At 44.4% G+C, this 23,896-nt stretch overlaps 2 protein-coding genes across 3 annotated transcripts; both read right to left on the bottom strand.

Annotated features, from left to right (window-relative positions):
- Positions 1 to 335: 335 nt before the first annotated feature.
- Positions 336 to 3,971, bottom strand: pgp (phosphoglycolate phosphatase). Its single transcript, XM_056577143.1, has 2 exons — positions 3,102 to 3,971; positions 336 to 1,548 (listed from the first exon to the last, which is right to left on the bottom strand). Exons 1-2 carry the CDS (start codon positions 3,694 to 3,696, stop codon positions 1,223 to 1,225), a joined length of 921 nt encoding a protein of 306 aa, XP_056433118.1. The 5' UTR covers positions 3,697 to 3,971; the 3' UTR covers positions 336 to 1,222.
- Positions 3,972 to 4,428: 457 nt separating this feature from the next.
- On the bottom strand, positions 4,429 to 8,176 carry zdhhc4 (zinc finger DHHC-type palmitoyltransferase 4). Of its 2 annotated transcripts, none has more exons than XM_056577141.1 (7): positions 8,060 to 8,170; positions 7,691 to 7,863; positions 7,498 to 7,571; positions 7,225 to 7,403; positions 6,656 to 6,781; positions 5,651 to 5,895; positions 4,429 to 5,232 (listed from the first exon to the last, which is right to left on the bottom strand). In XM_056577141.1, the coding sequence occupies exons 2-7, from the start codon at positions 7,811 to 7,813 to the stop codon at positions 4,924 to 4,926; spliced, it is 1,056 nt and encodes a 351-aa protein (XP_056433116.1). In that variant the 5' UTR covers positions 7,814 to 7,863; positions 8,060 to 8,170; the 3' UTR covers positions 4,429 to 4,923. The 2 variants fall into 2 exon arrangements, with proteins under 2 accessions (XP_056433116.1, XP_056433115.1); XM_056577140.1 differs by having other exon boundaries at positions 4,433 to 5,232; positions 7,691 to 7,820; positions 8,060 to 8,176.
- Between the last annotated feature and the right edge of the window lie 15,720 nt (positions 8,177 to 23,896).

The following is a 23,896-nucleotide window of genomic DNA, read 5'->3' as shown; positions in this document are numbered from 1 at the left end:
CAAATTTTGTTTGAAGAGGTGTCAACACCTCCCCCCATCTTAGACGGCCAGGTTAACCCTAACCCCTACTTCCCCACACTCCATCTCACATACACACACACACACACACACACACACGTGACAGCCATTGGCTAGGCCTTCCTTCCCAGACAAAGAACAAGAGGGTGGCCGTGGCTGAGCAGGCTCTCCGTCAACACGACATGAGAGGCAATATGAGGTTCCGCTGGCCAGGGCCGCCCAGGCGCTGACAGCACCCCAAGGTGACTTCCAAACCCCAGGGATTAACAATGACAATGGAGGGCGGGGAGGTGGTGGTTGCACTTGTGACTGCACCAGTAATGAGACAGCAGAGGTAGATTTGTGTTTTTTAAATAAAAGTAGAGGTTTTATTTTGTGAATTTGATCAGTGAGTTTGCTCCTGGATGGCTTGAGGAGACAAGGATGGAGGATGACTGACAACAGAGAGAAAAATACAAACTCCTTTAAAATAGCAATATCTCCCTAGAATATATATATTGTTCTTTAATAATTACACATGCAAACAGTGCTTACAACATTACCCGCTCCAATTTCATTTGTGAATAGACACTTTAATATAGCTATATCCTGTGTTATTAGTTTGAATAAATTTGTACATACTTTAAAAGATCATTATATGATGATGACACATCTCTTGATTGAAACCAACCAAACTGGTCAGCTTCAACCACACAACTTGAGAAATCCATCAGCACATCGACATCATTGCTTAAGCATGTAGTGATTGCATCACAGAAAAAGAACGGAGAGTACACACAACACCTTTTGTCATTTTAAGAAACACACGCTAAATTTGATTAAAAAAAACAATACTGCACATTGTTCACGTGTTGTCGATCAGTCAATTGATACTGAAACAGAGTTGGAGTTGAATATGTGTGGGATTTTTTTCGTAAAGCTCTCTAGCCTCCCTTAGGTCTCAAATTACAACAGCTCACGTCGAACCACAGATTAGCAGCGCAAGGTTGATAGCTATTGGCTGATTGGTGTTGCGTGATGATTGGGCATAACCACCCCACACCACCGGCGCAATAGCATTAAACAAAAGCAGGTGCATTAAAGAGATCAATTTGCATCAAAGGGATGAATTTCACCATGTATCGCAACAGTGGACCGCATGAGCTAGCGTCGACCACAGCAGGGCAGGATGGGAGTTGACCAGAGGGGCCGTTATCCGCGGCGCCTACCCCTGGAGAAAGGGCAGGAGATCGGCGATGCTCTCCACGTAGTAGTCGGGGACCATCTTCTGCCTCTCGGGACACCCGCTGCCCTGGTGGGCCTGGGCGTCCGCCAGCGTGTTCACCCCCGTCAGGGTGAGCACCGTCTTCAGGCCACAGTTGGTGCCGAGCATGATGTCAGTGTCCAGGCGGTCGCCCACCATCATGCAGCGGCTGCGGTCCAGGCCGCACTGCGACGCCACGCAGTCCACCATGAAGCCGTTGGGCTTGCCCACCTTCTGCGCCTGCCGCTGGGCCGCCATCTCCACCGCGGTCACCAGGGAGCCCGTACCTGGGAAGGAAAGACAGCCATGTTATGGTCCTTCCTCTGACAGGTTTATCACCAGAGCTATTGGGTTAAAAAGACACCGAGTAAAGTGACAGTCTGGCCACGTCAAGCTGTGCACGATACATTATTTGCCATTCAGCAGACGCGTTTTATCCAATTATGTCATATAATGAGCATAGTTAGTCATGTTTCCCTGGAGAGTCCAACACTCTTAAAACTTTCCATTCCATCACTTGCAAGGAGTGGAACTGGCTATGCTATATGAATAAAGTAGATTTGATTTCTTATATACACATGGTGCAGTTTATATTGTGTATAGCATGGTTTGAGATAAGGCCCTAACCAAAACACACAGATGAACAGATAAACGTACAGATAAACGCTTATCTGTACGCCTTGTGCGCATTACCCAAGTCTTATCTGTTATCTGCAAAATTGATGATTCATGCCAGAAATCCGGTTTAAGCATGCTTACTAGGTGACGCATGGTTCCTAATTCATCCCTACTAGTATCAATCTGATCAACACAAGGTAGAAGGATTGGACAGTCAGAGGCTGACCTGGATGATGGGATTGGGTGTATCATAACAGGTCACACATGTGGTATGTGACAGTGGGTTATTGTAGGGCTGTTTTGTATGTACACTTCATGTTTTGCATCGCCAGTGTTTCCCCTTCAAGTCTTTGCAGCAGTGGCGCTGAGTTGAGTGTGAGGTGCACCATGTCGATGACGGTGTGTGCACTTGCAACAGAGGTCTGATTCTGATCACTGGTTCCAGTAAGGCTCTGGTACATTCCAACAGTAATGGTATGAAACAAGGTTATAATAGTAGTAATACATAACTAGAAATAGCTTGCGATAGTGTTAATTATTACATAACAGAACAATATTGAGCGGTCTGTACTTTTCCACAATACTTCCTCTATTACAATTTTCACAATGTAACTGTTGAGGAGGTTGCAGTTAACCTGAAGCACCAGATGGCTTGTTACACAGAACCATATGTGTCATTGGAATTGGGCAAGCACTTTCAAAAACTAGTTGGAAGGTGTTTGGATGAACCATCTGTCTATCATCGTCCATGTATGTATGTATGTATGTATGTATGTATGTATGTATGTATGTATGTATGTATGTATGTATGTATGTATGTATGTATGTATGTGTATGTATGTATGTAATGTATGCATGTATATTAATAAATAAATACACTTTTTCTATGAAACAAATAGGGCGCCCAACATGGTTTATAGTTCTAAAGTATGCATATCACATATAAATTATTTTGTTTTGCATGACTTGGCGCTAGTATTCCAGCGGTGGCGCTGTGCCACTGCGGGGTGCATGAAGAGGGAACACTGAACTGTACTTTTTTCGCCGAGCCTATGAATATGTACAAAAAGTCCCCCTTGAGGAAATAAAGTTACGTTATGTTGTATTCCATTTTAAAGTTTTGATGCTGCCTGTCTGATTAAGACAGGCTGTAAAATAAATGCACGAATACCATATCTGCATATTTCAACAAAGTGTCACAGTAAATAGACTCTGAAGTTACCTGGGACAGCCTTGCCTCCTTCCAGCGGTAGTCTGGTGTCTGTGTTGGTCGCGACGAATAGACAACTGGGATCGTTGAGGTACTGCATGGCCCTGTTAACCTTCATGTAACTGAAGTGCTCGTCAAAGCCCACCACAACCGCCTTGACCTCCGGGTCCAGGGGTACATTGGCCCAATCGCTCTGCGCGCCAGATATATGATCAGGTCCCACACCAGTTTGTTGTATGCCCACATCTTCCAGCTCTTGCTTCAACGCATTGCTTCCGATAAGATACACTTTGCCCTTAAAATTAGCGACCGTCTTGAGATACATAGCCGTGCAGTACGCGGTGCCGAAAACGTCCTCCTCTTTCACGTTAAATCCCATGCGTCCCATTTTCTGCGCGTACAGCTTTCTGGTCTTGCTGCTGTTATTGGTGACAAAATACACGTTCTTGCCGTGTTTCTTGAGGAGATTGATCACCTCCGCTGCACCGGGCACAGCGCTGTCCCCTCGCCAGATGACCCCGTCGCAGTCGAACAGGACGCTGTCTACGCTGTCCAGGACCTGCTTGATCAGGGCGCCGTTCAGCCGCGTGCATTTTGAACCAGCCATCGGATGAGATGATCGTGCTACTGTACTACCTTATTAAAATCAATCTGTCTGACGCCGTCGGCTCATACGTCGTTCCGTAAGCCGATTGTAACAGTCCACTCAACTTACTACGAGCGAGTGAGGCATGCAGAGTAAGTAATGGATTTATTTGCCGTATTTGGTATGTTGTAATTCAACATCCATGGGTAATACCTGACCTTCCAGTGCTGAATCAATTTAAATTGTGCCGTTTTACTTCCGTGCCGGCTTAAAGGGGAAGAGCACAAGGGAGGGCTTGAAGCTGTCAAACACGAGTGAAAGGGAGGAGTTATGATTTGGGTGTCTCAACCGAAATTTAACCTTTGTCAATAACTAAGTATTGTAAACCATGGAACAGAAGTAGCCTAGTCATGGCGGCACGTTTAAGTCCGTTAGCACTCTTCTTCCACTATTCGGCTGCCGCTCGAGCTAAAGGAATCACGCGCAGTGCCGCCATCATTCGGATTTACAAGCCGTAATTAGCCAAAGGCTTGTACATCTGAATGCGATATGGGAGTCATTAGAATAATAGTAGCCTACTGTAAAAGTCCTAAATGAATCTAAATATACCATAAGTAAAGAAAACCTTGTTTGGCCACGTCTTGCACGAGAACACAATGTTCCCCATAATGTCAAATCATTTCACTATGAATTACTAAACAATGACCAAAATACATTATAACTAGCACGATAACTATTATTAAAATCCTTATTGCTATATGCTTCTATAATGGAGGCGGTCATTGCGATGTTACAGCGATTGTAGAAGCTGTTTAGGTTAATGTATTGTAGTAACTAGTTTATAGACCTGAAAACAGATTACGTCAGAAAGTTCCCTACCTTTTGATTCTTATTTCAACACCCAAGATAGATGTTCTGAATTTCTTCTAAAATGAAATCACCACATACCTTAATTTAAAAGTAACAATTCTTATACACAGAGAAAAAACACACAAAAACAGATGAACCACTAGGGTTCAATTAGTCTATTCAACTTAGTAGGACTAATAGTTAAATGGTGTGCGTCTTAGGACTCAGACAGGAAATTTACATCAGGTTATTTGTAGTCTGACATCCCAAAAAGAATTACACCTTTTTGTTTATAAAAACACCTTTATTTAAATATCCACATCCCTTAGGTGTCAAATTAGAAAAACTATAAAACACAACTTGAACACACTGCAAAGCAGTGTCCAAATGACCATTGCCTCAATTGTCTTTCTTATGCACAGGACAGAGAGGGAAGAAGATCTCCCCTAGATTCCTCCACATGCCTCGACTGTAAAAGTGTCTTCTAGAACGGTCGGGGGCGGGGCCACAGTGGCTGTCTGCTGAGGTGGCCGGATTGTTGGGGTGGCAGTGTTGGCACACCGTGCCTCTGCCCTTGTACCACTCGTTGGAGGTCTGGTTGACCAGGGCCAGGTAGCAGTGGAACAGGGCGTAGCCGGCCAGCAGGAGACACACAAACACCAGGAAGCCCAGCATGAAGACGATTCGGGGGAAGGTGAGGAATAGATGCTGATGGTCGGTAGGGGAGGGAAGGTAGGGGAAAACCAAAAACAAATATTAAGAGAATATGTATTTTAAAGGATACTTTCCATCTTAGGGACTTAGATGAATTGTCTTCTGCCTAGTAACATGCTTGCCCGAACTTATTATTTACTTTCCCTCAAATTCATACTGGGTAGGAAAATAAGTTACTTGTTATGATAAAACTTAAATGTGGTTTCTCAGAAAATCCTTTCACAGATTTTAAATAGCATTTTACGGGCAACTTACTTTCAGAGAATTTTCTTAAACCAAATCTTAAATTAACCTCAAATTTGGTAAATCAAAATCGGCACAGATCAAAAACGACTTTGTCGACAATAACAATATCGTGGAGAGGGGCGGGGCTCAACACAAAAAGAACCTCAACAATCCAACATGGCAGTACCTGGAAGACAAACAGGGGCCCCGCCTGCTGCCGCTGGCCCTGCCCGTCCATGTAGGACGACCTCAGGAGCCCCGAGCGGAGCACGGCGTGGAGAAGCATGTCACCTGTCAGCAGCGCCATGCTCCCCGCCATGGCGCACACGCTCATCAGGTAGAGGATGAAGTAGCGCGTGTTGCGGGCCCCCAAGCAGTTGTTCACCCAGATGCAGTGGTGGTCGAAGCGCTGGACGCACCTGTCGCACACTCCTAATTGGAGTTAAACAAGTTGGTCATTCGTTCGGTAGTTAAGCATAATAAAAGGGAAGTATAGGATTTCATGGTTAGAAAAGGGGAGGGGTAGGGTTTGGTATACATATCTATAACTAATAAGTCACATTTAACGATAATGTAGCAGGACAGTCTAGTGCAGGGGTCGGCAACCCTAGGCACGTGTGCCACTTACACGGGGCAGCATAATCATTGGCACACTTGAAAAGAAAATCGTTAAAAAAATGTCGATTTTTTTTGCCCTTTATTCTGTTTTGGGCATTTCCCCCCAGTGCAAATATGTTTAAATTAGTTACAGAAAGCAGTGTTATGAAATGGGATCAATTAATAGTTTTAACCCGTCATTATTCAGCTTAATTTTAATATAGGTAAACTCATTAACGAGAAAATGTCAAACTGGCACTGCATGTTGAAAAGGTTGCTGACCCCCTGGTCAGGTGGGTAGGGAGGTAAGCTCCTAGCCGAAAGGCACTGGGTCTGAGATCGGATATTCGTAGCCTACCTTCAGTAGGTGAAGTATGATACCTGCCTGCTCTTTAATGAGCGGTAGCCGAACTTAGCTTTGGATAAAAGGGTCTGCTAAATATATTCATTGTATTACTATACTGAATAACTAAACATTTGGCTGTTGGATATGTTGAATATACTCAACATTTCCCTTGCTAATACTTTGTTATTTCTTTATTGCCAAGGACATTTTGTATTCAGCCGGATGGGACTTTGACGAACATATACGTACTGCAGTGTTTGGAGCGAGCCGGTTTGACCAGTTGGCAGGTTGGACAAGGCACCCCAGGGTGGAACATCCTTCGGTCATAAGGGTAGATGGAGAGCTGGCCAGACATCTTGGCCTGCGTGACTGTGCCTGGTGGAGCCAAGGTTGAAAAGGGCATAGGGTTGACAAATCCACACTGCCCTAATCAGTCCTCGCCAGATACACTATGCACCATCATCACTTAGTACACACACAAAGTGTGAGGAACACAATAGACCCAACTATAACCACAGTTGACTCAAGGGAGATTACATTCTTATTGTGGGCACCAGAGCGTTACTTAAACTAGGTAGTTTTCAAGATGGACTGCACACTCATTGCTCAGAAATTGATATAATCATCAGAATAAGATTAAGGTGAGGGCAATGGTTGACTACGGTGGTAAAGGATGATAAAGGAGTACTCGTTATCTCCACACCAATACTGTATTGACACAGCCACATGCTTTATACTTTGTTTGCAGGAATCACACTCATATATATCTCGGTGGTCATTGCAATGCATTGCCCCAATGAATTGAACAATGGCGTTACCTGGATCAGTGGTGATGCAAAGGTAGAACAAGTAGGTCTTCACAGCCAGCAGGATGTAAGGCACTGACAGGCTAGTGAGAGTGGTGTCCATATCCCTGCAGAAGCCAAACACCTCATAGCTAAACTCTCCGTAGGCCAACAGCTCCAACAGCAGATGGAGGTAGATGAAGGTGCGGTTCCTTAAATTAGATAAGCCAGACGAGGACATGAATGAAAGCATAGATACGTTTTCCTATAGTTGTTTTAACATACTTTTTATACTGAATAACCTACCTTTGATGGAAGAGACCATGCAAACTTCTCTGCGACAACCTTTGAAGCCATACTGGTACAAATGGTGCGGTTACCTGGTCATTAAAAGGTAATAGTCTTGTTAAGCCACAGGATGATTCCTACCTCAGAAACCAGTAACGTTACTAAACAGTGCCATTAAGCAGAAATACAATAAGTTGGTATTCATTCTTACCCTTGAAATACAGTTGAATATTACACCAAAAGGCGTTTGTTGCTGGCCCGAGTACTTGCAAACCAGGGCGATACACGTCAGGATCACCACAACATAGACGGCGAAGAGGGTGAGGAAATCCATGGTTCACCTTCACACAACAGGTGTGAACAACGGCGAACCGACATGGGATGCTCATATGTATGAAAGATATGTACGGTTTATTATTAGGTAAAGAGAACTTCAAATGTACAATTAAGTTAACGTTAGCTCCGAGAAGTTTGACGTCAGTAATGCCATACAAACACACCGCAGCGTTTCAACTACTACAGTTGAAACGCTGCCTGGTAACAAAAAGGCATTATCCATATTAAGTGTCCCACAACTTACTTTAAGTTAGCATCATTTAGATGAACAGTGGAGGTTGTAGCCACCCGCTTCTGTGTCGGCTCATTCTCCTGGGTCACTCCCTTGGCCACAACACTTCCTTAGCATTCATGCGGCTAATTCCCAGCTACCATTTGGGTTAATTCCTACTATTCAAAGAGCGCTTACATAATTTATTTTATGGTTGTTTTAATCGTAACAAATGTACACGCTTACAATTAGGAAGGTGTACAAATGGCACATTAAAGCATAATATGAAAACGTAAATGATTTCATTACTTAATTTTTTCATTTCACTATTTACTAATAATTTAATTCGTTTAGTCATTCTAATGGAGGAAATACAACGTAGCCTATTTCAAAGAAAGATTGTTTTTTATTTTCTTTTATTTTTCAACGGTTCGGTTCTGTGTTGCACCAAAAAAAAAAGAACATGCCATGCCACCTGTTGGATGTTGTTGCTGTTTATGCGCTTCTGTAGGCCGAGCGGCGCGGAGGTAGAGAGGTCCGGTGGTTGTGGAGGGGCAGACCGCACGTCTATGAATGCAGTTTAGTAAGGTAAGAATAAGACACAAAGAAAAAGTTTAAATTAGTATGGAAAGAAAATGCATGGAATGGCTTGAGAGAAAATATGTATTTAGCATAGACGAGACTATTCGTGATTAATAGCTGTTCGACATCGAATGGTTATACTCTTAAAACATGTTTATTTCAATCATTTAATTTATTTGGCTGTAGGCCACGTGGTACAGCGGTAAAAATAAGAGCAAATGCACATTTGATTTCATTGTTTTGAATTTATGAATATTCATCATGTTCTGAGCGTGGAAGCCATAAGACACTATTTAACAGTGTGTTCAATTGCGTCTGAAATGTCCTCGTAAGTTACTTGGCAGTGTAACCATTTTCGCTGAAAAGTGTAAGAGGAGAGTTAACTGAAGTGAACAGAGGCTGTTTGGAAACACAACCACTTGCCCTTAATTATTCAGTGTGAGTGCTGGACTAGGCATTCCTTATTGTGCTGCTGTGTCTATGATTACACAGGAGGTTGGACTCACATCTCTAAAATAACCCTCCTTTTCTCCCTTTACCATCATTTAATTCAACTGTGGCTTTATATGCCGGAAATACCTCACAGTTGTTCGGCAATGGTTGTTAAAAGTGGCTGTTAGACCATTTCTACTCTCCTTATAGTTTACTTTCTCCAAATGAAACGCTCTAAAGGCCCCTAAGCCATTACTTTACCAACAACTATAGACCACCATGTCTCCTGGCTGCATAAGAATAGATGCTTGATCGGAGTGCGCCACTGCTGTTATAGATTCTAGATGGAGAGGCTGTGGAATCCTATAGGTCCACCTTACCAACAACTACATCCAAATACCCTATTCAGATATTTATATGGGGGAAAACTCTGACCAATTTTTCAACGCCAGCATCAATGGTACTGCAGCCCTCGGCCATTGTCTTTGCACCTACCATGAGCATGCTTTATATCGCTCATGACTAATTAAGAACGGGTTGACATCTAGCGATAATAGATTCATTCTATCTTATTCTCTTATTCTCAGAAGGAAAATGCAATTTCATTGAATCCAAGTGTGAAGTCCAAGGCTATTACTGTCTGCCAGCCGTCTTACATTGTCTTTATTCCACTTCTACTGCATTGTTACTGCATACACTCTCACTCCCACCACTCAATGATAAGTGTGTCCCCCGATGAAAACACTCTTTACTTCCTGAAAGCAGTGCTGGTATAGGGACTGCTTAAGAAAAGCCCAATCTATGGAGTGGATCTGCTCAGTGGATCAGGTAGAGGGGGGTGTGTGGACATAGCCACACAGACCTCATGCTCCTAGGGGGGGGGGGCGGTAGGGGCTTAGGGAGGTAGGCTCTCTAGGGGGTGGAGAATGAGACATGAAGACTTGAATCTCAGACCACCCCCCCCTTTAATCCTAGTAGTAATCCTACTACTGGATAAAGAATTCAACTGCCCCTACTTCTCCTTATCCCGGACCAAACCATTCGGGCCTGCATGGACACATACATATTCCATGCACACCCACACACACACAGGCACGCACACATGCTAGCACGTGCACCATTATGGACATGCATACGTCCCAATTAGTGCTCATGAAGAATGGTGGCGTTGGAAGGGATTCTGGGCCATCAGCAGGCTCGGCCCCTCTGAGAGCCTTCTAGCCAAGAGGGGCGGAGGCTGGAAGAAGCGACACGGGTGTATTTATAGAAGAAACAAGGTCTCACTACACCTTCTTTGGGAGCGAGAGAGAAAGAGAGAGCGAGGGAGAGAGAATGATTAAGAAAAATAATTCGGCGCACGTCCCAGTTTTTCAACGTGGTGGTGGTGGTGGGGCTGTGCTTTTTTTTCCCTCTTTTTTTTTTACACGTGCACGAAACCCGGAGCCGGTCTCAGGGATGAGAAGTGCTCAGCGGTTGTGACTGGACCCACGCATGCTCGCAGTCATGACTGTTCACCCGGCATTTTGTGCACAGTCACCCCATGCTGGGGAGGATGCGGCGACCACGCGGCTTCCGCTCCCGTTTTGGCTGAGCGCACGCGGCGAGGCCGAGCTTTGATCCTCACTCCCTCCTGTTGACCCAAGGGCCTTTATTTTTGTGTCCCAGAGTCTGGAAAGAGGGCGTCCTCCCTATCTTCAACTTTTTTTTCTACTCTTGTCGAGAGTGTGGATGGTATCGCAGAAATTTACTATTGATTGGTGCTATCATTTTTAACAATTCAAGATGAAGAAGTTCTTGCAGAACCAAAAGGGGAGATACTCCTTCCGCCAGGGCAAGCGGGGGTCGACGTATCCTCCGAAAGATTTTTGTAAGTCTCCCATCTGCTTTTTGTCCAGGGGGTGAAATCCCAGGGTGGAATCTCTTCACAATCACTGCAGAACTGTAGCTTGAATAGAGAAGGATGTCAAGGTTTTCGTAATCGTGCCATTTGACAGGGGCATGATTGACACCGATATGATATATAAAACCTGTACCCCTAGGGGATAGTTTAGTTTTGAAAATATCCACCTCACCTTCACCTCACAGATGTGTCATGTTACAGACGTGTAATCACAGAAATACTTGGAGCAATCTGCATCCGCCAGACTTTGTCTCTTGCTCTGCTGCTAATGTGATTGCCTGCTGCGAACGGTGAACCAGGTCAGGGCTCTCTGAGGCTGTCATAGTTCAGCTCAGAGAGGGTCACCTACAGCGCAGTCGACGGCACCACCTCGGAGAGTGAACACGCACGACGAGCGCTTTTACCTTCTTCTTATATGACATGTTAGAATTGGCTGGGAGATGCTAAGTTTGACATCACTGTCAGCAAAGGGTATGTCTTTCGACTTTCATGTTCATGTTTATGTCTGTAGGAGTTCACCATCCGTGTATGTGTGTGTGGTTTGTGATTTATTGTATAGTTTGTACCAGTATAGCTTTGGCCCGGCGTGGAGAAAAACAGCTACTCCGACGTTATTTCGACGTGCGTTACATACGACGAAGGACGTTGTGATGAAGGGCGACCCGAATGGATGTGCGACGACGCATCCATTTTGGTCCCCTTTACTTCTTGTTGATTCGATGCTAACCAAACCTAAATCTCCCCCTCCCCTCCACTCCCTCACAGTCCTCAACATGCCGTCGTCCAATCAGGGCTGGCCGGAGGATTTCGGCTTCAAGATGGGTGGGACCGGCCCCACCTACATCCTGTCTGTGGAGGAGGGCAGCAGTGCCCACCTGGCCGGCCTGCAGCCCGGGGACCAGGTGCTGGAGATCGAGGGCCAGAACGTGTCCACGCTGGGGGCTCAGGCCGTGGCCGCCATCGCCCAGACCCAGAAGAACATCCCGCCCAGCATCGGAGTGGTGTCGCGCATCCAGCAGGTCTCACACAGGGGAGAACGCTTGATTGTCTCCTTGATTGAAGACAATAGAGTGTCATTCTCGATAACATCTTCTTGCATCACCATATTTCAGTATTTCTTTCATAGGGCAGAGAAACTTCTTATTTTTGACAATAAATTATTTAAACAACTTAGCGGTTGTTTTTGATGTAATGTTACTATGGGATATTTGCCGTCGATGAACAGCTAGGGGCTAGTCATCTTGCATGATGATGCGCTACACCAATCATGCCCCAATTTTTTTCCAGTTGCTATTGTCGTAATATCACAACGCAGCCCACCCAGTGTGTACCATCACCCTCGCCATTCTCCCCAGATGGACATCATCCCAGGCCCGGACGGTCGCTTCGGCTTCACCATCGTAGGAGACTGCCCCCTGTTGGTGGACGACTGCTCCCCGTGCTCCCCGGCGGGCCGCAGCGGCCTGCGGGCCGGGGACTACGTCATGGAGGTCAACGGCATCCCGGTCCGGCAGCACGAGATGGCGGCCACGCTGATCAAGTCCTCCCAGGGACGGACCCTGCGGCTGGGGGTTCTGTGTCTGGGCCCCAGGCAGAAACGCAACAGCGGCATCGAGGTCAGCACGCTGGGCGGTGGGGAGGGCCCCAAGATGGACCGCAAACACAAGGCCCTGGAGTTCAACCGCAGGGTGAGAGGACTTTGCCTTTATGATGTTGAGATTAGTTCTGAGGTGTGTGTGCGTGTGCGTGTGCGTGTGCGTGTGCGTGTGCGTGTGCGTGTGCGTGTGGGAGGTGAGCACGGATGCCAGGTGGTTCAGCAGATTGTAAATAATCTAAATACTTATCTTCTACGATATAACCCAGGATGAAATTAGTATTAGAATGACTCATCAAACCAATCAAAGCCCACAGGAATCTTAGCGAGAACGTTTTGCATGATGAGGACACCTCTCTCCTTGCAAAGTGGCATCAACACGTCGTCTCCTCCATCCATCAGATCGAGCAGATCCTCGGGGACGAGCCGGAGGTGAAGGAGAGGCTGTTTGGCGTGCTGAAGCAGTACGCGGCGGAGAAGAAGGTGGATTGGCTGGCGTCAGTGCTGCCTGATGTCCTGACCACGGACGAACAGAGACAGCTCATCTCCAATATCAGGTACAGCTGCACTGCCGCTGTTCTCCTGCCCAGGTTATTTCGGTACCCTCCACCAAAGTGGGTCGATACAGACAGAATACCGCCTGTGACAGGGAGAGGAGGAGAGGGCTCGCTGCGGCTGCCAAAGAGAGAGATAAGGTAAAGATGAGATCTTTATCTCACAGAGGCTCACACCGGACGCTGGGATGTTTGGGGAAAAGGAACGCCCTTTGGTCAAGGTTGAAAAATACCGTATCCACAGTATTTGTCAAACGCATGTTATAAAGTCACCAAAATGAAAGTAACACTTGATACAATGATGTCATTTACTTGGAATGGACCATGCTGTAACTATGTAACTGAGTCTTCTTCACAATCCTTAATCCACACTATGCCTATTAAAGCTAATGTTAATCTCCTGGGATAGAAATCCTTCATGACCCTGTTAGCCGGCTTTTGCATTTGCCTGTCCTGTTTTGGGGAGGGATTAGAGTGGAGGCGGTGGGGGTCTCGCTTAGTTCCCCACCCTCAATCACTAGGCAACTGACTTTGGGCTCCATCTGCCACCCTGGGTGAACCCCACCACCCGCGCACCATCACCACCCCCCACCTCCACCACGCCCACCTTCCATCTGAGATAGTGTAAAGCAAATACACTTGGACACAGTCCCCAGCTTGGCGTGTGTGTGCTTGGCACCAACTACAGTACTACCACTTGGATGTGTTTGAAGGTAATCCCACTGATTCAATTAAAATGGGTGATTTTTCAAAGTGGTGTTTGGAGAGCGAAGCATATGCGGAAAACTGACACGTTCACACCAATGCTGGAAAAATAGTGTTTCTTTGCTACTTCGTTTTCACGTTGGGCTTTGTGCTCGTCGTTGTGCTTGGTTAAAACAAACCGGTGATATATATAGATTACGTATCTGTCTTTGTGGATTGCCGCTGGTGAAAACGGAGACAATGTGCAGAGGGAAACGTTAATGAACATGTACGATAATTGGAACCACAGGCGGTAGGGGGCGGGACATGTCCTCGGATGACATGCCCGAGAAGAACAGTGTGATTGGTCAGCCCACTGGGAATCCTAGAAATGGTTTCAAAAGGCACTCAGGGGCTCCAATTAACTGTGTGCATTATCTGTATCTTGTGTCTTACTATTGCACCTGTATTGTTCACAATTGATATTCCTGGTTACTGAGATGTAACTATCATTTCAACTGGACTTCATGCTAATTATTATTTTGTTATTTCGTTTTTTATTCTAAGCGTCTTATATGGGATTCCTATACATCTTAGGGCATCTAGCTTAAGGATGCCAGGAAGACTTTAGAGACATTGGGGATCAAACCCAGTACCTTTAGTTTTGGAGTCAAATACCACAACATCTACTACTCTGTCCTGCCCCCACCACACTAAGATGTCCTTAATGGTTCTATCCAGAGACCGATATCATTGTTACATTTGATGATACTCTATGTTGAGTGGTGGCTGGTTGTTTAAAGCAGAATCGTTTGACTGAGTCAGGCAGTGATTGTCAGCAAGTGGCTCATGATAGGGCTGTCACGGTTGAGGAATTTTCACCGCGGTGAAGACAGGGGGCGCAATATCGCGGTATGCGATATTATTGCAATTTATTTATTTATTTTTAAAAAGGTTATTAAAAAAAAGACGAGGCAATTTTATAACACTTCTTATTTATTGAATGCAGATCAAAGGGCGGTAACGGCACAGATGCAAGTTGTTTCTCCTGATTGAACTTAAAAACTAAATTCAGGATAAGGCTGAACGTTTAAATGCATAAAATAAAATAAATAATAAATAAAATAATTGCCCGTTTTTTTTTTTTTAAATTAAGTAGCCTATACAAAATAAGAGAAACCAGGCACTACAATTTCACATTCACACACACACACACACACACACACACAGGGCGATGATTTATAACTCGGTCGTGTCCTTGTTACGAGCAAGGAAAACCAGCATGTTAACCTTATGCGGTTTGAGAGAGGATCTGAGAGGGGTGACAACATTTCCAGCGACACTGAAAACCCTCTCGGATGGTGTGCTTGTTGCGCAAATACGCATGTACTTGCGTGCCACTTTGGAGAGCAAGGGAAATCTCTCCTGGTTGTTTCACCACCATGCCAGGGGGTTGTCATTAGAGTCGGTGGGTTCCTCCGGCAGGTAGCGAGTGAGCTCCAGGTCGGCTCTCTTCGGGACGGTTGCAGACGTGCTTGTCCGTGACTTCAGCAGGTCTCCGAGCGTTCTTTTTTTGGTGGGTGGTGGCACCGCTGTCTGCGCCAAGGACTCTGGCTGGTCAGCAGCTGACGCACTGCTGGCACCGCTCTCTCTGTCTTCCGTGTCCAACATTTCATTGTTTAGCGCGCACTTTGTCTCCTCCTCCGCATACTCATCAAAATTGTTGCCCCGATATCTTGGGTCCAGCAAGCAGGACTTTGCCAAAGTTGCTTGTAGAGCAGCTGGTCTGTACTTCTCCTCGAGAACAGTGCACATCTTCCGCTTGATGTCTGAGGCGGTAACCTTCCGCGAGCCGGGCATATCAAACTGTTTATTGCCCTGCCTTGGGGTGATTATTCAGTTTATTCTACTTCGCGCCAGCCAACATAAAACAATTCATATACTTTAATAATTAGCCTTTTTCTTATTCGTATTGCATGCTTATTAAATGTATGCTCTGTTTAATTCCATCTCCCTCGAAAAGTAGTTCCCTTTAGAACTACGGTGAATAACGTTAGCTCAACTGTAGGTAACGCGTTTCTATAGCAACCACACAAGGCTGGATCTGATCTCACTAGTTTAACAACGTAGTTGTTACATTCGTATCAAGTCAGCTTTAATGACGATCGATCAAACATGCACTCCTTGGTTTATTTTTACAACGGACCTCATGTGTGAAATGTATGTGATAGAAAACGATACAAGCGGCGTATTGATCTACTGTGCTCAGTCAGCAGCAAGCAGAACCGACAAGTCAGCGGGCAATATGCCGGATTAATGCACCCCTCCCAGCCAATCAGAATCGAGCATTCTTAAATGAAGTATAGTAATGAACGTTAATGAATGGGTATCATGGCAACGCACGTTTCATTCTAGAATTCCACGGTCAGTTTCATGAACGCGCAACCCGCACCAGGTCATATGCGGTGATCGCGATGGCCCATTATCTACCGCGGTGTGCTCTAAATATCGCGATATTTCATTTTTGCGATTATTGCGACAGCCCTAGCTCATGAATCATTCAGAGTCCACAGACGTCCCCCGGTAGTGCTGGCGTTATCAAACATGCGTCTGTCTGCACAAATCAATCTAAACCAATATCAACCTAATAAATGCTGATTCCCCCTATCACTCACCTCTCTCTGTCTCTGTCGATATCTTTCCCCTCTTCTGTCTCTCTTTCTCTATTCCTCTGTCTCACTCTCTCACTCACTCTCTCTTTCTCCTCCTCTCCATTTCCCTCTCTCTATAACTGTATACCTCTCTCTTTTACTCCATCCCCACTCTATTATTCTCTTTTCTCTGTCACAAAGTCATCTGATCTATTGTGTTCTCTTTCTCTATGTCCCTGACTCCCTGCATGTCTCTCTCACTCTATATTAATCCCTCTCTCTTTCTCTCACCCTTTCTCTGTTTATCTCTCCATCTTCTTATCTTATCCCCCCTCCAATCTCTCTCTCATTCCCCTCCTACCACTCTCCCTCTCTCATATCCCCCCTACCGCTTTCTCTCCCTCTCTCTCCCTCTCTCTCGCTCATGCCCCCTCCCCCCCCCCCCCTACCTCTTTCTCATGTCCCCCCCCCCCACCTCTCTCCCTCTCTCTATCTCATGTCCCCCTACCCCTCTCTTCGTCTCTTGCTCTCTGTGGTAGTGTGAGAGGGGCTGTGTTCAGTTCATTTTCTGCTGTGGTCTCTCTCTCTCTGCTATCTCTGTATGGTGGCTCTCTGGGTTTTCCCATGTTGGTTTTCCCACAGCAGAAGACCCTTAGTTTATCCATCAGTTGGGAGGGCGTGTGTTAGACAAAGGCATGCGGGATGCTCAATACCTGTAATGCTATATAGTCCTAACAGACGCTACGCTAAGCTACACTACCTGCTTCTAATGTGTACCTGGGGAATGCCTGCCTGTTGAAAAAGCATGAGTTGCTTTGGGTGAGTACTTAATCATGTTATGATAGTAAGGATTGGTTTACAGTATAGCTGAATGCAGTGGTTTTAATATAAATGATGCAGTGTTTTTTGGTTTAATGCATTTGTTATAATATAAATAAATGCATTAGTTTATAGTAAAGTTTAATGCAATGTTTTTAATATGAATCAATGCAGTGGTTCATAGTATAATAGTTGAATGCAGTGGTTTTAATATGAATCAATGCAGTGTTTTATAGTATTGCAGTGATTTCATTATGAATGATTGCAGTGGTTTTTACTATGGTTCAATGCAATGGTTTTGGTACGAATGAATTCAGTAGTTTATAGTATAGCTTAATGCTATTCTTATTCACATCACGTTTGTTAGTGTGTGTGTACTTTCTATTAGTGTGTGTGTACTTTATAGATATCTGTGTGTGTGTCGGTGCCGTTAGTACATGATGCAGCAATTCCAGGGTTGACGGTTTGATTTCCAAAGAGCCTTTGCACCACAGGTTTAAGAATTCAGATGTTTTGATTGTGGAGGGGTGGTCTTTGTGTTTTATTTGTGTCTAGTGTGTTTTTATCATGAGCTCTCTGTTTATTTTTTGTATGTGTGTTAGTTGTTCTGCGTATGATTCTGTGTATGTATGAATTTGTTTGTGTGTGTGTGTGTGTGTTTTTGTGTGTGTTTGTGTGTGTGCGCGTGCATGTGTGTGGAATGCAATAATAATGCCTGTTCTGATCTAAATCAGTAGGGGAGGTCGTTTTTTTTGTTTGCTCCCTTCCTGCCCGATGCTGCAGTATTCAATTATGCCAACCAATTCTCTTGGATCAACTGCATTCATTCAGATGTAGGGCACAGTAGCTCAGCATGCTGCTAAGCTAAACCTGGTTAGGATGATTATAGCAGTACTGTAGCTAGCTGGCTTGAACCATAATCTATTGGTTATATCGACATGGTCCCATGATTATAAACAAAAGTTCTCTGGTTATTGTTGCTGGTTTAGAGGCTGGTTCCAGTTCTCTGGTTATTGTTGTTGTTAGTGTAGATGCTGGTACCAGTTCTCTGTGGGGTATTCCACAAAGCCGGTTTTACCACATAACTGGGTAAGTTAACTCACGGTTTGCGGTAACCCTAGGTTTTCCGTTCCAAAATGAACACGGTATGTTATTTACTATAGAAACATATCCTCTGAATCAAACCTGGTCGGAGCAGGTTTTGAGCAGGTTAAGTTTGGAACATAACCCGGTTTTGGGTATTTAAACCCGCGTTCACAGCAGATATCATGTGTTCACAATGGCATGCCGTTTTGATGAGAGAACTGCTGATATCGGAGCACAAATTATTCGTGCAATCCACCGGGAGTGATTAATAAGACCACGGCTCGACATCTTGGCATATCCGGATGACTTTTTGCTTGAGAGATATAGATTCTCGCGCAAATCTTTAATACATTTAAATAGCCTTCTCCAGCCTTACATAGCCACCACTACCAATCGAGGACCTGGCCTCAGTTCACTCATCTTCAGATGACCCATCCAGGTCCGGACCAAGATTTTCATCGGCCTCCTATCATACAAAGAGCAATATTGTCTGAGTACTATGCCGAGAGGCGCTTACAACATAAAGTATAAAATAGTCCTAACAGACTTACATCCACTGGAGAGTGTTCGATCGTAGCCAGGGGCTCCATTACAAGCACTAATCCATTTTGATCTGTGAAGTTGATGAATTGTCACTTTTAGTTTTTCTACCCAGTTACCAAAAAAAAACATTTGGAACATTTGCGCTGTGGCACGCACATGGTTTGCATGTGTTACTTCGAAGACAAACAAAATCTAAAAAGCAAGAAAAACAGAAAAACCTACATTCAACCAGTGGGGAACCCTCACATGGCCCCTGACTCTCTGAGGAGGTACCTCCAGGTACCGCTTCCTTGCCAGGGCGCCCTGAATTTATGTCGATTGCCAGCTCCTCCACCGGGGTCAATACAATCTGAGGGCCAAATCCAGTATGCCGACTGTCGGCCTTTTTACGATTGGCTTAAAAAAAAGGGCTTATTTAAATGCAGGAGTGACAAATATGGTATGACAATTTAAATGCTGGACTGACAAAATGTACCAATACGATGGTGGGAAAAGCTTACCAGTTTGTATGTTTTTATACTTCATTTTTACTTGATCCGCTGACCGCTTGCGAGCCATCGGAGTACATATTTTTTAGAAGAAAAGGGTTATGTGGTAGGAACGTTAAGAATGCTTAACTGGGGTATTAATAGATTCATGACTCAAATATTATGGATCATGCTTTTGACATGTAACTAACGCATTTACGCGGTCAACGATCCGCTGCCAGGCTTTGGTTCTCTGGGTTGCAGAGGCTTTAGCGTTCCCTATTCTTGTGATAATGTCCTTCTCCTCCTCATAGGAGAACCTGGGAGAACCTGGAGTTCCGTTTCATTGAAATAAGCGGCCCGTTTTTGCCATTTCGATCAGGGTTTCCATGATCCATACATCACGTCTTTATAGGTTTGGCGTGGACACGCACAACCCTGTGTTAACCAACCCCGTGGTGATTGAACTAATGCATAACCCGTGTGGTGGAACCGACAGCTCTGGTTTAGTTGGCACAGGGTCAATCAACCTAGAGTTCAGCGTTAACTCTGTGTTTGTTAAACCTTAGTTTGTGGAATACCCCTCAGTTCTCTGGTTATTGTTGTTGTTAGTGTAGAGGGTGGTACCAGTTCTCTGGTTATTGCTGTTGTTAGTGTAGATGCATGTAACGGCTACCTGGTATAATTTGCAGCAGTCTTTATTCATCTGCATTGTTCTTGCAGATCTCAGCTGTGTCAAACATGCTATAAATGTGAAGTTTAGTGCTGACAAGTCAGTTATTCACGTCGTTGACAAACAAGAACATGAATAAACTATTATCTCCTATCTCTTCCCTTTTCTCCAACTCCCACGCACTGTCATTCTCTCTCTCTCTCTCCCTCTCTCCCTCTCTCCCTCTCTCTCTCTCTCTCTCTCTCTCTCTCTCTCTCTCTCTCTCTCTCTCTCTCTCTCTCTCTCTCTCTCTCTCTCTCTTTTAGTTTTGGGAAATTAAACATTTGTCGGCTCCAGATTATCAAATGAATAATTTAGTTTTGCTCGGCTGTTTTTCAGACAAAGCATGCACACTCACGACAGGGATGGCTTTGTTCTTTGGTAACATGTGGTAGGCATTTGCCATTGTTTATGACAGATATGATAAGTAAAAGTGATTTAAACTGGAATTTAATTGAGAGATTGATTCATTAGAACTGTGAACATAATGTTGAAACTCAGCCCTTAGTAATTCTATCAACTCCACGTGACCGGTCCATAATAAGTCATCAGTGACCTTTAGTGATGGGTCGCTCAGAACGAACGAATCCCGAAGGTGAACGACGAGAACTGATTCCAAAAACAAGAGAACTGATTCTTTTTTTTCTTCTTTTGTAAACATTTAACACATTTTTTTTCACATAAATAAAATATACAAACGAACAGAGCTTCCTCTCCCCGCGACCTTATATTGATTGAGTCTAAAACCTTCTCAACGATTCAGCCGTTGCCATGGCACATGGGTAAACAAATGATAAGGCACCACCACACAAGTTGACTAACGATATACGTTTACATTTGCATTAACTAATGATATACATTTACATTTACATTTAGGGCATTTAGCAGATGCTGTCATCTAAAGCGGCTTACAATTAGTACATTTGTCAGAAGAGAGAGAAACAACAATATATTGCAGCCGGTACAGAAAGTATGTTCATAGAAACAAGTGCCAAGCCCTTACAATCGCTAGTCTAACCCATTCCCTGTATACAACATGATAGCTAGGATAAGATGCTACACAATGCTAGGTACTATTTGTAAGTGCCAGGACGTACAACATACAATAAGTGCGTACATTAACTACCATGACGTACAACACATATAGACTTTGATATAGACATATCTACTAACCGGGAGTTTGTGAGCCTGCAGTTCAACGCTGGCTTCATCGGTCCTCTATTTATGGCTCCGGATCATCAGGTGGCCTTGGAGACCAGTCATTGAGTTTTTACCTGTCGGAGTCTGACCCCATTGTGCCTGTAGAGAATGATAAGTGAGCGGGCATCTGACTTTGCTTCAATGACGCGCAGCACATGCAGACACTCTGTTCCCTTGACGATTTCAGTTGGACGTTGACCAAGAAGCTGAAAGGGGAAGGGGGGGGGGGGGGGGTTGGGGTGTGATGTAGTGTTAACCAATAATGGGAACCAAGCAGAATATAAACAGATTGATGAGTGTTCTTTTTATTATGCTATGTAATTTATTATGGCTGTTCCATATGCCGAGATATGCTGATGGATAAATATGAAGATTGTAAATGATAAAAGGAGTGGAATTTTAAAGAAAATCCCCATAAATAACTATAATGTTTGTGATTTTAATTAACAGTTAACTCTTATCAAGTGTTACGTCTTACACTGTGAGCCTTTTTAAAAGGAGTACAGGAAGTGGACCAAATTACTTGGAACAATAACATCACCGACGACCATGAGCCTCAAACTCCTCTATTCCAGTCTGAAAGCTGAATTACTCACCAGTACGTTGATTGCATCCTATCCAAACTGTAAGTTATGTGGCTGATTTACCCTCAAGATATAATGGGGCCGGCCCGGCCGGGGGCTGACATTAACATTTTCATTGAGTCACCATCGACTAATACAATCGATATCTCAGCAACTACACAAAAAAGCAACACAGGCTAGTTTATTAAAAAGTCTCACACCTGCACATAATTCAGATTACCTGCAGGAACCATAACACAAGGTCGGTATTGGAACTGCGTTGCTTCTGGAAGAATATTGGATCACATCAGCTTGCCTTATCGCATGTATCTGCAATCTCATTGAGAGTAGAGATTCCACTAAACTGTGTTCACTAGTCTGTTTGTGTTGAGAAACACGTGAAGCTACGTATATATAAAATGGAATAATGTTAGGGTTTAGAATCAGTGTGCAGGTGGATGCTCAACTCTGTATATTGTATTCACATATTTACGTTACAGCATTTATAAAATATCTTATTAATTAATATTTTCCATTTAGTGATGCTTTTATGCAAGATGCCTTACAATACCCCCTATGTGTAAAGTAAGTACGCTAAAGTACACAAATATATAACGTACATTACATTTTCTACTGTCCAGGAGTGGCATGTCAGCCTAGAAAGCCTGAGATCCATTCCACACCCGCATGTAGACATTAAAACTGAAACCAGGTCTCCTCTATATAGATTTCTGCCTGTCATTCTTCCCTTTTGAGAATCTCTCTCTCTCTCTCTCTCTCTCTCTCTCTCTCTCTCTCTCTCTCTCTCTCTCTCTCTCTCTCTCTCTCTCTCTCTCTCTCTCTCTCTCTCTCTCTCTCTCTCTCTCTCTCTCTCTCTCTCTCTCTCTCTCTCTCTCTCTCTCTCTCTCTCTCTCTCTCTCTCTCTCTCTCTCTCTCTCTCTCTCTCTCTCTCCCGCCCCTCTATGTTGCCCACTCAGCCACTCATCCACTCACCCACCCACCCACGGATATATATAGATTGTCATTCTTTGTAAAAAGAGGCCAAATCAGGGAACTCAATTAGTTTAGAAGAGAAAACTTTTATGTCGTGAGGAAATGGTTTCAACAGATGCTGTCTGGAATGTGCAGAACACATAAGACGTGTATTGACGTGTGCTCACAGGCAGATGGATGGATGGATGGAAGGTTCTTGGGTAGAGTGGTATGTAGGGATGAATAGATGGACAGATAGACATACCACACACACACACACACACACACACACACACACACACACACACACACACACACACACACACACACACACACACACACACACACACACACACACACACACACACACACACAGCACAGAGTGCTTCTGTGTGGGCTGACACCGTCCTTGCGTATGCGTTCCTTTTGATATGATGCTTAATGGAGCCACTCCCTCCATACGTCAGGAGACCCTGACCCCCCTGGCTTCACATGAAAAGGCTGTCCACGAGGAGACCATGAGAGTTCTGGCCCGAGATGGGTTTTGCATAACTGCGCCAAACATTCACTCTCTCTGCTGTGACCAAGGTCACGCCCGTCCACTCTTCATGAGATCAGTATGGCGCTCGGGAAATAATAATTAAAAAAAATGGTCTGCTTTTTAATAGTAAATATTGTTTCACAAAGGAATATAAAATAATTTATTGTTGGTATTCAAAGACTGCGAAGAGGAGTATCTGCTGCACTGTGAAGTGATAGTTGATGCATGTTTACCCGTGGGTTTAGCTATGGAATGAATGATCGATGAGATTGTGCGCTCATCTCCTGTACATCATCCCACTTTAGATCAGAGGTTTGATTCCCTGCCCAAACCCGGTGCCGGGTCGGGTTCGCATTTCTCCTCCACTCCTTGTGCCAATCATGTTTTTATCACAATTCAATCAAAGGTTACCATTTTAAATTGGTAACCTAACCTTTGATTTGTCAGTATGGGGTTCCTGCTGCCTCCGGCACCACGGAGGAAGTGGGCTGGTCAATAACATGTCCTTTTGAACAGATTTTTGTCATTCAAAAGTCTTTGAATTAGTGAAATTATCAACAACAATGAGTA

This window comes from Gadus chalcogrammus, chromosome 18 (genome assembly GCF_026213295.1).
Source record: "Gadus chalcogrammus isolate NIFS_2021 chromosome 18, NIFS_Gcha_1.0, whole genome shotgun sequence".
Lineage (NCBI taxonomy): Eukaryota > Metazoa > Chordata > Actinopteri > Gadiformes > Gadidae > Gadus > Gadus chalcogrammus.
Note: the sequence above shows the minus strand (reverse complement) of the source record. Positions and strands in the feature narration are given on the sequence as shown.

What these genes read in the sequence shown, in the direction of transcription:
- zdhhc4 (XM_056577140.1), bottom strand. Translation starts at nt 7,813, where the DNA reads ATGGATTTCCTCACCCTCTTCGCCGTCTATGTTGTGGTGATCCTGACG. An exon ending in CATGGTCTCTTCCATCAAAG is followed by an intron (nt 7,404 to 7,497) that starts GTAGGTTATTCA and finishes ATCTAATTTAAG; the next exon opens with GAACCGCACCTTCATCTACC. An exon ending in GGCCCCTGTTTGTCTTCCAG is followed by an intron (nt 5,233 to 5,650) that starts GTACTGCCATGT and finishes ACCGACCATCAG; the next exon opens with CATCTATTCCTCACCTTCCC.
- pgp (XM_056577143.1), bottom strand. Translation starts at nt 3,696, where the DNA reads ATGGCTGGTTCAAAATGCACGCGGCTGAACGGCGCCCTGATCAAGCAG. An exon ending in AGGAGGCAAGGCTGTCCCAG is followed by an intron (nt 1,549 to 3,101) that starts GTAACTTCAGAG and finishes TTTCCTTCCCAG; the next exon opens with GTACGGGCTCCCTGGTGACC.